General features: G+C 38.6%; 2 protein-coding genes across 5 annotated transcripts; both read left to right on the forward strand.

The window, feature by feature from the left end:
- Positions 1 to 926: 926 nt before the first annotated feature.
- Positions 927 to 6,873, forward strand: ppa1b (inorganic pyrophosphatase 1b). Of its 2 annotated transcripts, none has more exons than XM_030442911.1 (11): positions 927 to 1,101; positions 1,818 to 1,882; positions 3,832 to 3,885; positions 4,244 to 4,363; positions 4,456 to 4,542; positions 4,696 to 4,822; positions 4,908 to 5,035; positions 5,334 to 5,419; positions 6,203 to 6,278; positions 6,364 to 6,403; positions 6,506 to 6,873. In XM_030442911.1, the coding sequence occupies exons 1-11, from the start codon at positions 1,041 to 1,043 to the stop codon at positions 6,532 to 6,534; spliced, it is 873 nt and encodes a 290-aa protein (XP_030298771.1). In that variant the 5' UTR covers positions 927 to 1,040; the 3' UTR covers positions 6,535 to 6,873. The 2 variants fall into 2 exon arrangements, with proteins under 2 accessions (XP_030298771.1, XP_030298770.1); XM_030442910.1 differs by having other exon boundaries at positions 928 to 1,101; positions 6,503 to 6,873.
- Positions 6,874 to 8,264: 1,391 nt separating this feature from the next.
- Positions 8,265 to 13,448, forward strand: sar1ab (secretion associated, Ras related GTPase 1Ab). 3 transcript variants are annotated; one of them, XM_030440940.1, is made up of 7 exons: positions 8,265 to 8,382; positions 9,452 to 9,522; positions 10,014 to 10,133; positions 10,228 to 10,293; positions 10,380 to 10,483; positions 10,586 to 10,717; positions 12,238 to 13,448. In XM_030440940.1, the coding sequence occupies exons 2-7, from the start codon at positions 9,465 to 9,467 to the stop codon at positions 12,352 to 12,354; spliced, it is 597 nt and encodes a 198-aa protein (XP_030296800.1). In that variant the 5' UTR covers positions 8,265 to 8,382; positions 9,452 to 9,464; the 3' UTR covers positions 12,355 to 13,448. The 3 variants fall into 3 exon arrangements, with proteins under 3 accessions (XP_030296800.1, XP_030296799.1, XP_030296801.1); XM_030440939.1 differs by lacking the exon at positions 8,265 to 8,382 and adding an exon at positions 8,728 to 8,828; XM_030440941.1 differs by lacking the exon at positions 8,265 to 8,382 and adding an exon at positions 8,971 to 8,991.
- Positions 13,449 to 14,648: the final 1,200 nt, after the last annotated feature.

The raw sequence follows: 14,648 nt of genomic DNA on the forward strand, positions 1-14,648 counted from the left end.
TAAAACATAATGTATTTGTTGATTACATTTTGTGTCTTAATTAATCTTAAGTAAAAAAGAATCAAGTAAATATAGTGGAGTAAAAAGTCTCTGAAATGTGGTGCATTGGAAGAATGAAGTGGGAGAAAATGATGTTGCACGTCTCTCTCTGAAGGATTATCACCCTTGTTACAAACAGGAAAGGATCAGAACACAGGCTACAGTACAGTCTCCCCTGGGTGCTGTTCCCACGACACTCTCTTGTATTCTCTCTCTCTCGTAGATCACTCGTCACTCTGTGTGTGAGCAAGGCTTCTGTCTTCTCTGCCAGAAGTTGTGATACTTTACTTACACCTTTTTTCCAGACAAAGACACAAAGAAAGAAGCTTCTCCAGCCTTTTATCATTGCACGACATCATTACATTTTCACAACACTCACTCCTAGGCATATTTCATCGTGTTTTAGCAGCTATACACAACCTAACCCTAACTCCCATAACAATGTCAATACTCAAGTAGGGTAGGACTGCACCAAAGAACAGCACTTGAGTAAATATACTTCATTACTCTCTACCTTTGGTTTGTGTGCTCAATACAAACGGCAATATGCCTTTATCATGTCAAACTCATCATATTTGTATTATTTTTTCAATGAACAATTTCAAATATACAAACAACATGGCTCAAAGGTCTTTTACACAAGACCAATGGAATCAAGTGCATTTGGAAATAACAAAACAAAGAGAAAACAAAACGGTCGGGAGATTGAAGGAATATTGAAATACATTATCAAGGAAATGACGAGTTCATACGAAATCTTCTTTCAAGTTAATCAACCTTTGGGCAAAGCCAATCATGTACAATCCCTCAGAATACATACATGGGAAAATTGGATAATCAGATTCGTTCCTGTATTTACGACGGCCCTGAAAGCGTCAGTGGCAGTCTGCGCAGGCGCAGTGTCCTCACAGTCAACGTTACCAACTCCTCAGTTCAGACGTCGCCTTCCGCCGCCATCCTCCATCCCAGAGCCAGACAGCAACACCAACCTGCACTAAAACATGAGCTACACAGTGGAAGAGAGGGGGAACCCGAACTCCCTGAGCTACCGTCTGTTCTTCAGTAAGTAGAAACCGAGTGGAACTAGCACAGTTTTGTCTTTGTTTGCTACTTTTGAGGCGCCTGCACAGTCCTCACAGGCCGACTGCAACTTCCCACGTGTCACCTATTCATTTATTGTCGCTGCTCGTTTCATCACGTCAGTAAGAGTGCTGACAGATGGCCCGAACCGGGAAAATGCAAGTAAATCCCCACTTGTTTGGATAGTCGTAATGGTTCGGGTTGAGCTGGTCGAAGTTGCGTCAGCCAGTTATGCCGGTTTTACTTGGTAACACCGATATGTATTGGGATGAACTGGTTTCTGACATACCGACCTTAGACCTGTGTAGAAGGAAGTTTGTCGCATGGGGAAAGCTCACAAGGTGCTTTAACACGTCATCTGTCATTAGATAATAAAAGCCTGCAGCTGGTGGGACAACGCCCTCTCTGCGTGTAACGCGTTAATAAACCCATTGATAATGATAAGACACAACCTGTTGGATGAAATGCTCTCTGCAGCTGCACATACACATACGTGATCATGGCCAGAAGACACGAGAAACGCACCGTTTCCTCACAAGTCTTCCAACAGAAATCAAATATTGACACACCTTCAGCCAGAAGTGAAAGTGAGCACTCTCTCTGCAGTCCACTGAACATGACGACACAATATACTTGCTGGAGGACACTCAGCCAGTATCCACCAAACATATTCACCCAGTGTTTGATCTGATTCACAGAAAATGCTGAAGGGAAGTACATCTCACCATTCCATGACATACCGATGTATGCTGATGAGAGTCAGGTAAGCTCACCTGTACCCCATTAATATGTAACTATGTGTGTGTACCCTTTAAACCTGGACACCGGTTAAAAGGCCCCCTGCAGTGCTGCAATGTGTGTAGATTTGCAGTTAATCAAGGCACATCAATCACAGGTGTCAAACTGTTTAAAGGGACAGCTCACCTCAAAATCAAAAATACATGTTTTCCCTCTTACCTGTTAAGGCATTTATTCACCTAGGTTATTGTGGTGTCATTTGACGTTTTTTGGAGATATCGGCTGTAGAGATGTCTGTACTCTCTCTCTAATATAACGGGCTCGCTTGGGCTGTGGGGCCAGGTCGGACAGATTTCAAGCTGTCTTTTAGAAGAAACAGTCGCATCCCATTCGATCTGAATTACTCAAACGTTATCTGACCCATAAATCTAACCCAAATCTTAATATCAGTTTGTTGCTGTTTATAAATCAGCTGAGCAGACCCCTTCCTCTCAAATAACTTAAATACATCGAAAACATTATCAGTCAAACACAAAGAAAAGAAATACAAGATGCTGTTTTTTGTTATTGATCACTTCAGTATCTAGACTGTAGGGCTTCACATCTGTGCAGATGTTGTTTGAAAAATTCTCCCACTTACTAGAGTTTTGGTTTGTTTCTAAGTACTTAGATAATAAATCAGTCCAATGTGGATATATATATGTATACAAGACTACAACTAGCTATTGTTTATTGTTATTATTAGATTGTAAGAATGTCTGCCTTCTCTTAAACATATTGGGACTAGATGGCACTCTGCTTGTGGCGCTCAAACCACTCATAATTTACTCCAGATTATCCACTGTTTAAGATGTAAACATTAATGGCATCCTCCTCAGCTGATTTGTAATGTTAGCTAGCTTAGTGTGCTAGCCTTTTGTCCGTGATTGGTTTTAAGCTTCTGTCTGCACGGTGACAGAAGTCACCTACATCCATAAAAAGCACTACAGTTAGAGGATAAATCAGTATTTTTGATTGCGGGACGTAGTGTCCCTTTAAGTATTTCGCTCCTGAATACAAAGGTCATAGTCTATTTGCGAAGGCAATGGCCTTTACTCTACTCTTCGTCAGTGCTCTGTGTCAACATCTCCTGTGATTGCGGTGGATTATCTGATATCTTATCTTTCTGAAACAATGTTTCTTTTATCTGGAATAAATGCGTAGAAATCCAGGATGCAGCTTTATACGTAAGCATTATGCGTTTGTGTTGCGTATTTTTTCAGTTCAATTTAGACATTTTTATGATTAAGAATTAACAGGGTTCATACGGGTGCTTGAAATCCTTGAAAGTGCTTGAATTTCAATGTTGTGTTTTCAAGGTCTGAAAAGTGCTTGGATTTTAGTTTAAGTGCTTGACATTATGACTCTGTGTCTTGGCAACACTGGGATAAGACTGGATAGTTTGCTTATTACAAGGAGAAATAAAATCAGTGTGTGTGTATCATCGCACATGCAAGCCTGGTAGCAATAGAGAAGGATGGTTGAGGAGAAGGTGAATTTGATGCAATTTGGACTGATGACACGTTCAGTATAATAAACTTTGATGAATAAGCGAAAAGCTTATGAAAGTTTATGTCAAAAAAGAAAATGACAGGGTGCTCTCAGGTCTCTCTTTGTCTCGGTGCAAGTGTACCTGTAGAACGCCAAGTGGTTTCCCTTTTTTTGGATAAAACTTTGTGTTCTCCTTTAATTTCTAAAGTTTTTGCTATCATGAAACATCATTTTAGATGTTTACAGCATAATACAATGTACATAATTGTGATAAAAAGTGAAAAAAATAATAAAAGTGTATATATATTCCTGTAGATATGTATTTTACCCCAGGATAAGGTGCTGGAAAATTTTGTAAATGACCCTTAAAAGTGCTTGAAAAGTGCTTAAATTTGACCTTGAAAAATGTGTAAGAACCCTGAATTAATTTCTTGTCTCTTGCAGAACATCTTCCACGTGGTTGTTGAGGTACCAAGATGGACAAATGCAAAGATGGAGGTACGAATATTCAAATGATCAAATAATTCTTCTACCATCAACTTTTGGATCAGATTTGAGCAACGTTGGCTTTATGAGCATATCCCACGGGTTTTAAAAGGTTTACATTAATCCATTGTTCATACAATAACCCAATGAAGAACATGTTATCCATCCCATCCAACAGGAATAAACATTGACATTTACCATTTTTAGCTTTGTCATGCATTAGTCATGTAAATTATTCTGTTGCAACTGGGTTTAAATGTGAAGTTCTTCTATTGCAATAATCAATCACAAAGTCCTTCACCATGACTTAAATGTACCTTTCAGCACTGATGATGTTTTTAAAAGTAACAGCAGTACGATTTATTTTCAGATTGCTACAAAAGACATCTTGAACCCGATAAAGCAAGACGTGAAGAAGGGCAAGCTGCGTTATGTTGCCAATGTTTTCCCGCATAAGGGCTACATATGGAACTATGGAGCTATTCCTCAGGTTAGATTTTTGTTTGAACCTAGAAACCTCACAACAGCATTAATAAGTAGTTTTCGTAATCAGGCTGACGTGCTTTGTTTGTGATGTTTCAGACATGGGAAGACCCAGCACACAAAGACAAAGACACCGACTGCTGTGGCGACAACGACCCCATCGATGTGTGCGAAATCGGCAGCAAGGTACAACACTGGCTTATGATTTCACGGCAGTGTTGTTCACCTTTTACTTAGTCATTAAGTGGCAGTGATTATCTTTTTTAAATCTTTGTATGTACATTGAATTCATGGAAAAGGATAATATCGCTCAGCTGCAAATTGAAATGTCCTCTCCAGGTGTGTTCCCGTGGCGAGGTAATCAAAGTGAAGGTGCTCGGCGTCCTGGCCATGATCGATGAGGGCGAGACTGATTGGAAAGTGATTGCAATCAATGTAGAGGACCCTGAAGCCAACGCCTTGAACAGTGAGCATCTCACTTTATCACCTGTTTGAGTTTGTGAGCCGTCCTTCATCAGTCACACTGAACTTGTTTCTGTATCTGTGTTCAGACATCAGCGACGTTCAGCGCCTGAAACCTGGTTACCTGGAGGCCACGGTCGACTGGTTCAGGAGGTACAAAGTGCCAGATGGGAAACCAGAGAACCGGTTTGCCTTCAACGACGAGTTCAAAGACAAGGTCTCGTCCGAACACATCTTGCTTAGTCACAATTTGCTCAGTGGCAAATGGATTGAGATTAATCTTCAGCACTTACTGCTTTGTCAATATCACCTTGTTCCCTGTCAGTAAAGTCACTCTGCTGTGAGAATGTATGCTTTCAAGGAACTGCAGTGAACGCCCTTGTCTAACTTTGTGCAAAGCACCAAAACCTGCAATTACACTAGAATTACAATAGACTTGTATATATATTTTTCTTGCATGGATGTGATAACCCTTACCTTCGGCTTAACACTTATTAATTTTTTGTGTGTTTCAGGACTTTGCCATTGAAGTAATCAAGAGCACTCACAGCTTCTGGAAAGCCCTTGTTAACCAAAAGGCCAACGCTGGTGAACTGAACTGGTAAACACTGTTCTTAATGATACTAAGAATACAGAATGTCTGCAACTAAAAATTAGGTTTACTGTTGATCCCTCTTGCCAGTTATTTTCCTGATTAATCGTTTTGGTCCATAAAGTGTCGAAAAAATTTGAAATATGCTTCAAAGTTAAGAAGCTGAAACCTGCAAATGTTTGACATTTTTGCTTTAGAAATGACTGAAACAATTAATTGATTGCAAAATAGGTGGCAGTTAATCTGTTCCACTTGATTCATCGATTTATCATTGCAGCTCTAGAATATTGTTGCTTTTAGAACAAATGTACACTGAAGCCAAGACATTTATTAAGAGATAGAAGTACATTTACTCAACTACTGTGCTTAAGTACAATGTTGAGGTACGTGTAATTCCATTTTCTACTACTAAATACTGTGCTGCACTACATTTTGGAGGCAATTACTATACTTTTCATTTCTCTGCATTTATTTGATAACCTAAGTTACTAGTTACAGAGCCAAATTAGTACACTTTTTTTTAAAAAAAGTAAAAAAAAAAAAAATCTGTAAAATGCTGATAAATATACAGTATCCACATATGTGTAAATATATTTACAATGTACTTTAACTTGTGATACTTAACTAAATATATTGCTAGAAAACTACTTTTGATAGTGAAGTACATTTAATATCAGATACCTACACTACACATTGTCTTCACTTTTACTCCGGTATGACTTTTGGGTACTTTTGACAACATTGCACTCATGTCTTTGATTTTGAATGATTGTTTCTTATCACACAATACAGCAAGAACACGTGTGTGTCAGCCAGTGACAGCCCTTTCTGCTGCTCAGTAGATGAGGCTAAAGCTGCTGTTAGTGAAGTAAGTACACCCCTTCATGCAACATCTGACACTCTCATTCCTCCTCGATTGTTATTTCATAACTAATGTTTCACTCCATTTTTAGACATGTCCGTGTGGAAAAGAAGAGTCTATCCCCTCCTCAGGTAACATTAACCTTAAATGAAATAGTCCTCTAAAAATGTCTAGATTGTTGACCTTCTGTTGATGCTGATGTGAGACTGACTAATGTTTTTGATTTGCAGTAGACAAATGGTTCTACTATGAGAAGAAGTAAAACAGACGCTGGTTGGCTTGGAGCAAAGTGAAAGGCTCATCTCTCAGGAACACTTGAAGATGGTCTTACATTAGGAACCAATGGGATGACGGGACGGGACATGAATGTTTGGGTCTGGGTCGTCTGATTTCATGTAGATAGAGAGATAACTGTTAGATACTGTAGAGAAAGGCACTTAAAGTAATCATGTCTTGACCAATGAATTTTCACTTATTTAACAAAGATCTCGTTGGGAGTTGGTGCTGTCGTAGACCAAGTACAGGTACCAGTCGATACTTGCTCTGTATGAGACTCTGAACTGCTTTAATAAAGCCTCTCGGGTTAAATTATCAATGCCAATGTCAGTGTGTGTTCCTTTGTTTCCCCCCCAGATTCTGGAAAATAAAATAACAGCATAACACTGTAGTTACTCTTTGCGTTGTCCCACCAACTGCTATGACTTTAAGGTTTAACGAGTAGAGCTGTAAAGTGCATGAGTCGAGCAAACAGTTCAGATTTGCATAATCTTATAATGCTGCCATCTACTGTTTAGTACCACACATTACCTTACTCTTTGCAATGTAGTAGGATCCCATGTATATTCTCTGTTTCACATAACTACTGGTGTTTGTGGTGTATGTTAGGTCTTTCCTCGCTCCTAGTTTAAATGTTTGTTAGTAAAGTTAACTATCAGGCTTGTGTGTTTCCTTTATTTTCCTATTTATAATGATAGTGGTGGACTGCAAAGATGAGCGATACAATCAGTGTTTGTGTGGGCATTAATAGGAAAAGAGACAAACTATAAAGAGAGAAAGCAAAAAAAATGGAGCACAATAATAGATTTTGAGATTTTGAACAATGTGCTATTGGCATTTAATTATGTAGATATTCTTTCATGATATTTTAAGGGTTTATAGCAAAAGTCTATAGTCTTCAAGGAAAGTACACACAAATGGGAATTCTTAAAGAAAACTGACATTTATGAATAACATTTAGTCAAGGGGATTATAACATTTACAATGAAATGAACTTTAAAGATAAATGACATTGTTAATAGAGCATTAAAATGTGGTTAAACTTAAATCATATTGAAAATGACAAAATGTCTAAAATCTCTCAAGCAAAATTGTATTACCATATGACTAGATAAATGTGTGTGTTAATGTGAAGAAAATTACATCAAACATCTACCCACACTCTGCAGTCATATTCCTGTTAACAAAAGACAGAAGTGACCGCTGGTGCAAAAAACATTTACTCAAGTACTATACTGAAGTACAATTTTGAGGTATTTGTACTTAAGTATTTCTATTTTATGCTCTGCACTGCTATCCCACTGCATTTCCAAGGCAAATATTAGTTTAATTTGATAGTTGTAGTAATAAAAGAATAGCTTTATTGACTAATGATGTGTATGATGTGATTATTATAGATGAAACAAACCCGCAGTTAATATATATTTGTTAAAATTAGCTTCACCTTTACCAGCTACAACAATAATGTGAACGTTAATGCATGAATAATTTATCAAATCATATAATAAGCAGTAGCCTACACGGCCAATTTGCATAAAGAGTGCTTTTATTTTGGTAGTTTTTAGTGTACGTTGATGCTAATATTTTTACTTGATTAATAAAGGACTTTTATTTATACACCCTTGTTTTGCTACGTGTATTTAAGTTACAGTTCTCGGCACTTTTCTGGTTAATATTTGAGAACATTTTACTAATATGCGCGCCCCTCCCGCCTCAGCCATCCTGGTGACGTATTTCCGGTAAACTGTCAAACTCGTAGGCTTGATGTCAGTCGACGGGACAGGCTCGGACCAAAAGCCAGCGGACGGACAGCTCACAAATTCGGCCGACCAAGGTAACACCCGAAATATTCTCTGACTTCACTTTGTGTTGAAGTTCTGTTTGCAGTTTGTTGAGCCACTTTTCCTGAGTTTACAATGTCACTGATCTAGCTGTATCCTCCTGGACCCCCTGCGCGCTCATCATGTTGTTTACTAAATGTGTCATTGTTTACCATGTAACAGCTGATGTCGTTACTTCCAGCTCCAGGTGATAAGCCGAACAGTGGCAGTAATCATGAAATCACTGGAACTATCCTTTCTGATGAGCTCTGTCACAGTTCAGTGGCCTGTCGTGCTTTTATTGTGTTAAATCTGTATATTTCATTCGAAATTCTGAATTGAGATTTGAATGAAAACTTGTTGCTTTTTATGTCATGACGGCCGACATGTCTGAGGAATTAACTCAGTACAGAGAGCATGTTGTGTTAGTAGAGTATAGTATAGTATTTAATACACACAGGTAGGGATTTAAACTGATGTACGTCATCAGTGGAGTTTGGTGTTTACAAATGGCCCAGCTGAAACATTATATGAAAGTGTAATCAACAATTGGGTAATTTCCTGAAGCCTTAGTCACTGAAGGCCTCTGCGACAAGCACATCAAGTCCCACACGGAGTGACAGGTGTTTGTGAGTGTGTGTGAGTGAGAGAGGGAGGCAGGGGGCGCCTGCCGAGATCAAGTGTCCTTGCCACAACCCGTCATAAAAATAGTCAGAGGAAGATCAGTGTGACTCGGCGAGACAGCCCTCAGAGCAGACTAGCATCTAAAAATCATCTGTAGCCTGTTTGTTGCTCAGTTTGCCCACTTCGTTTCATACTTTAAAGCCGGTGTGATTACACAGAGCTTACACATACCAGCAGAGTAATCCAGGGTCAGGAATAATGAGTAACAATGAGCTTCAGTGCAAGACTCTGTAATGCAACCGAGTCCCGTTGCAACAGTGCATTAAATTCTGTACTGATTTGCTCGTTCATTCTGTCTTTGTCAGTATGCGCTGTGTTGGTATGGTGGGGTGTATGCTTATGATGGCAGAGGGGACCTGCTGGATTTGAGCTAAGCTTGATGTGCACTTTTTTTTACAGGAAATCAAGAAAAATGTCTTTTATATTTGACTGGATCTGCAGGAGCTTCAGCAGTGTGCTGCAACTATTAGGTAAAGTATTGTAGAAAAATAATAATACGTTCAATGTTGTCCAACCTTGTAATACAAAATAAATAATAGGATTTTACATTATTACCCTACTCTATTCCACTTCTCAAAAATGCCAGAAATGACGGAGTCAAACTAAAACGGCTGTAGCTCATAATCCAGACAGACTTTATGCATGAATAAGGTCTTGCCAAAAAAGGAAACTACTTGAAGTTTCTTGTGAAAGTGTCAGAAATATTAGTTGGGTTACAGAAATAGAGCAGCAGGTCTCTGAAAACAGATCTATCATACATATGTCAGTAGAGGAAGCTACCGGGCTATAGACTATACACCAAACACAAAAGTAGGAGAGATATACATTCCTGAATATGACAAAAAAATCCTTTACCTCCTCCTCATCATCCTCTGACAGAGATTAGAAATAAAACTTAATCCGAGGTTATGGTGAGTTTACATGAAATTCACGCTTGCTTGCTTTCTTTTTTTTTCATCAGGGTTGTACAAGAAGACCGGCAAGCTAGTGTTCCTCGGACTAGACAATGCTGGAAAAACAACTCTCCTGCACATGCTCAGAGACGACAGACTAGGACAACACGTGCCGACGTTACATCCGAGTACGTCCAGGGACATTTTGTCGGTTCAGAAATCAGCCTCTATTTTTCATTTTTCATCACTTAACTAAAGTCAGTGCCTCCCCTCTGTCCTCAGCATCGGAGGAGCTGACCATTGCTGGAATGACATTCACGACGTTTGACCTCGGAGGTCACACGCAAGGTGGGAACAAGGAAAAGGCTGTTTAATGTACCGGCAGCTACCACTAGTGTAGTTTCATAAATACTGAAAGTGTTTTTCTCTCACAGCACGAAGGATCTGGAAGAACTACCTCCCTGCCATTAACGGTATAGTCTACCTGGTGGATTGTGCTGATCATGAGCGACTAGTGGAGGCTAAAATTGAACTGGATGTAAGTTAATTATATTCATTTCGCTTGTATACCAACACACAACAGAGTTTCGATAGCTGTCACTGATAGGTCCACTGTCTTTGGTGATTTTATTGTCCACAGGCGCTGTTAACAGATGAAACCATCTCAAATGTCCCGGTTCTCATCCTGGGGAATAAAATAGACCGTCCAGAGGCCATCAGTGAGGACGCACTCAGAGGAATGTTTGGTCTTCATGGACATACAACTGGAAAGGTAACAAACACATGTAAACACATGGATTGAAGGGAAAGTCGGGGTTGTGTGAGATACTTTTGCGGAGTTAGTGTATTATATATAGCAGATGACAGTCGTCACAACCCCAATTTGAAGAAGCAGCAAGGGTACCATTGTAGGAAGCTAAAAAATGTATTTTATCAACCCATGAAATGTCACAAAAAATGTCATTATTCATTACATTAGGAGAATTCTATATTCAGAATAATTTCAGTGCTTTACCCTGCAGCCCTTTCCGAGGAAGAACTGAAGTGGTTGTATCGCTTCTTCCACAGCCTCCAGACTTCCTTTGATAAAAATAGTCATTTTACCTTGCAGAACACAGTGTTGCTGTTTTGCTGCTGCCTCCAGAAGTTAGTTTTCACGTGTAAATGTGAGACTTTGGTGGTGATTCACATAATAACACACATGAACTAACCGATCAAAGCAGTGGTGGACCAGCAATTCCTGTGTTCTGCCAGGTAAAATGACTGTTTTTGTAAAAGAAGTCTGTCGGCTTTGGAGGGACCACAGAAGGATGTAACAGCTTCAGTTTCCTGTGGGTAAGGGCTGTCTGATGGAGAGGTAAAGCGGTGAAAATACTCTCAGTAGAGCACACATTTTCACTGATACTGATTTTCTTTGGTGGGACTTCTTTGAGGGGGATAAAATAAGTTCAGCCAATACCACCTTGATGCCTCCACCTTTATTCCTGCTGCTTCCTCAAACTGTAGTCAAAACACTGACTAAGAATAAGTACCTTAAACTACCCCACTTTAAAAAACCCGAACCAACTTTTTAAAGATGTGATTGAAAGTTGAGTCTACCATGTTTTATTTTTACTACATTGTTATTGGATATTGGAAGTAGTAGAGACATTAAAAAGACTGCAAGACATATTTTCTGCAGTTAAGAGAATACTTTCTTACTTTTTTGTGTGACTTCAGTAAAAAGTGCATTTGTTTTCCATGATGCATGGTCATTCAAGGACTCAGCAACACTGAGCTTCATAAATCTACTGCAGCAAGGCCAGAACTGCCTACCTTCAGCAGAGAAGGAAAGCGTTATTGCAAACACTGTCACTCCGAGATTGTTGAAAACTTTGGGTTGCTTGAATTTTTAATACAAAGCTGACTTGCCAAGGGCAGAAGGGACTGTGCTTAGATCACCGCTGCTCTTGTTAAATAATACAGTGGTAGCGGGGGGCGCGCTGTACTGTTGAGAAGCGTTTGGCACATTACCTGTGTCATTAAAATTTTTCACTGTTAGTGTAAATCTTGTTTACCACCTGCTGTTTCTCAGCAAGAGACGAGCAGGCAGGACGAGACAAGAGAGCGAAAGGAAGGAAAATGCAACACTGAGCCATTTGGAAAGTTTGTTTCAGTGATCCGTGTGACTGAGGCAGCCCTGTGCTCCGTACCACATGCAGAAAGTTACAGGTTTTAAGTCACTTATCGTACACGTTCAATATAATGTCTAATGTTGAAATGTTTTTTTTTTCTTATTTGTTTTCTTTTCAGGGCAAAGTGTCACTGAAGGAGCTGAATTTGAGGCCGATGGAGGTTTTCATGTGCAGCGTGCTGAAGAGACAAGGTTATGGAGACGGTTTCCGCTGGCTCTCCCAGTATATTGACTGATTCTTTTAATAAACCCTAACCAGATTTACTGTGCTGCCGGTGCACGCAGAGACATTTTCCACACAAAACTACCTGCCATAGAGAGAGACAGAGAGAGAGACAGAGAGAGAGATTTGATTCAATATTTAGGACTGTCCCAGTAGGAAAATGTGTTTCAAGAAGTGTTTTGTTTTAATATACCCCGTGTTCCTTCATGCATTTAAAGATGTCATATGTATCACACCACAGCGAGGCAAACATCACGTTATGAATCTTCATACTGTATTGTTCAGATTGAGTGTGGAGAGTAGTCTTCATGGTGTGGTTTCTGCTGTTACTTAAAGCCTGCAGAGAATTCATGCCGCCATATAGAACATGTCATCGCACTGAACCAGTTTCTGACCCGGGTGTATTTTTAGCTGCCGGTGTAGGCTTTCAGTGAAGGTCATTTTGGTTAACACTTTGTGCTTGGAGTTACTCTTCCTTGATTGAGAACGAATACTCTGAATCTACATGTTTTTCCCTATTTCTTCCACACTAATGGTTATCTTGAATACCATCATTTTTCCAAGGATACTGACAGTTTGGCTGTTGGCATGTTTTTTTTTTTTGATCAATGAAGAGTTTACCACCACAGGCCAATTACGTGAATGTGACCACAAGTGCATTAACTGATATTTTGAGGAGCTTTACGTAATCGTTTAGTATAGCAGTGTTTAATAATTGCGGTTTACTGTATGTTAACTGCATCAGCACGGCCAGGTGATGGAACAAACCCTCATCTGTCCACAGTGAGGATGCCAAACTACCTGTTTTCATGATGGTTAACTGCTGTGAAAAGACTTGAGTACTTTGTGATTAGTGGCTGCTCGCAACAAGCAGTGATATTATGAGAGTACTTGGGCAAGAGATAGAGATATGCATGGAATTACCTCTTAGTGCAATGTTATACATTATTTTGTATATAAGCTCTTATTTATATTTTGCAAGAAAAACTTGGCTTGCCTTATGTTACATCAAGCATTGAGCTCTGAAGTACTGTATCTGTTGCAAAAGGTAGGTGTTACTGTTTTTAAACGTGTGAAGTTTGAGCATAATAAATGTTTTTGACAATCTTTCAAATCTTTGTTGTCTGAAAACATCAAAAAGTGATATAATCATTAAGTAAGACATTTCTCCAATGTATCAATGTAAACTGTCCATCATTTTTAGTTTTGGCCTTATTGAGAATAAGTATAAGTAAGTCTGAATAATAATTCAGAATTAAATACAAAAACACAATAGACTTATAATAAAAACTGTAAGAGAAGTAAATGCTGTCATCAGTGCCACTGCCAACAATAGTAATGATAAGATGAATAGGATTAATTTAGGAGTAAGAATATATAAAATACAATAAAACAAAAACTAAATATAAAAAGTAGTATAAAAAATGATATTGAGGAAATTTTGCACCTGACATTTTAGAGGTAGTATTGGAAATGTTTTTGAACAGTGAAGAGTAGTATTGCACACGATGCTGAGAGTAATTTCCAGTAATAATGCACATTACAGTACACTGATATTAATCTTCCCTGTGTCCAAAATTTCAGCTTTCTTACCTGCAGAATACACAGTTATATATTATATATTACAGTTATTAACAAAATATGTAGTTAACTAACACTAAGTAATACTGTTATCACTACAATACATTAATTAGTATGAAAATCTGAAAATGCTTTCTTGATCCCGAGAGGAAACTGGGTACGTTACATTTTCACCTTCTGGAAAATAAATATCACGTTATAGATATAAAGACGATATAGTGAAGGATAAAAAAAGAGTAAGTCATAAAACGTACATACATGGTACTAAAATATATATTTTATATATGTAATGACTGCCAGTGGTTAAATAGAATAATAGTAAAACAGTATAAATACATGCTACATACTATTAGACATGGTAATACACAGATAATGGAAGAACTGGGTCAATCAATAGATATGGTCAAACAGGTTAAAATTAAAATATCTTAAGATTCCTCTTTAAGCATAATAGTCCCCACAAATAAGTGTAGCGAAGTAGGCTCCATCTGTGTTTTGCACTTCTCTGCTTTCTTACAATTGAATAACTGAGCAGAATAAAAACTGTAAACCAGCAACAAAACAATTCTTCCACTTATTCCATTAAAATTCTAAATGGTACATAATAAAACAGGTTAGTCAGTGCGTTTTTTGGATTTCAACTGTTCAAACTAAAATTAATTAATAATTCCAAAAACTTGTTGATGACCATAAAGCAGGGAGAGCTACTCTCGTCCCGCCTCCTTG

This window comes from Sparus aurata, chromosome 15, assembly GCF_900880675.1.
Source record: "Sparus aurata chromosome 15, fSpaAur1.1, whole genome shotgun sequence".
Classification (NCBI taxonomy): domain Eukaryota; kingdom Metazoa; phylum Chordata; class Actinopteri; order Spariformes; family Sparidae; genus Sparus; species Sparus aurata.

Excerpts from the sequence above, each read along its gene's own strand:
- ppa1b (XM_030442910.1), top strand. The coding sequence starts at position 1,041 with ATGAGCTACACAGTGGAAGAGAGGGGGAACCCGAACTCCCTGAGCTAC. Across the intron at positions 1,883-3,831 it reads TGTATGCTGATGAGAGTCAG|AACATCTTCCACGTGGTTGT; the intron begins GTAAGCTCACCT and ends TGTCTCTTGCAG. Across the intron at positions 3,886-4,243 it reads GGACAAATGCAAAGATGGAG|ATTGCTACAAAAGACATCTT; the intron begins GTACGAATATTC and ends ATTTATTTTCAG.
- sar1ab (XM_030440939.1), top strand. The coding sequence starts at position 8,743 with ATGACGGCCGACATGTCTGAGGAATTAACTCAGTACAGAGAGCATGTT. Across the intron at positions 10,484-10,585 it reads AGGCTAAAATTGAACTGGAT|GCGCTGTTAACAGATGAAAC; the intron begins GTAAGTTAATTA and ends TATTGTCCACAG. Across the intron at positions 10,718-12,237 it reads ATGGACATACAACTGGAAAG|GGCAAAGTGTCACTGAAGGA; the intron begins GTAACAAACACA and ends TTTTCTTTTCAG.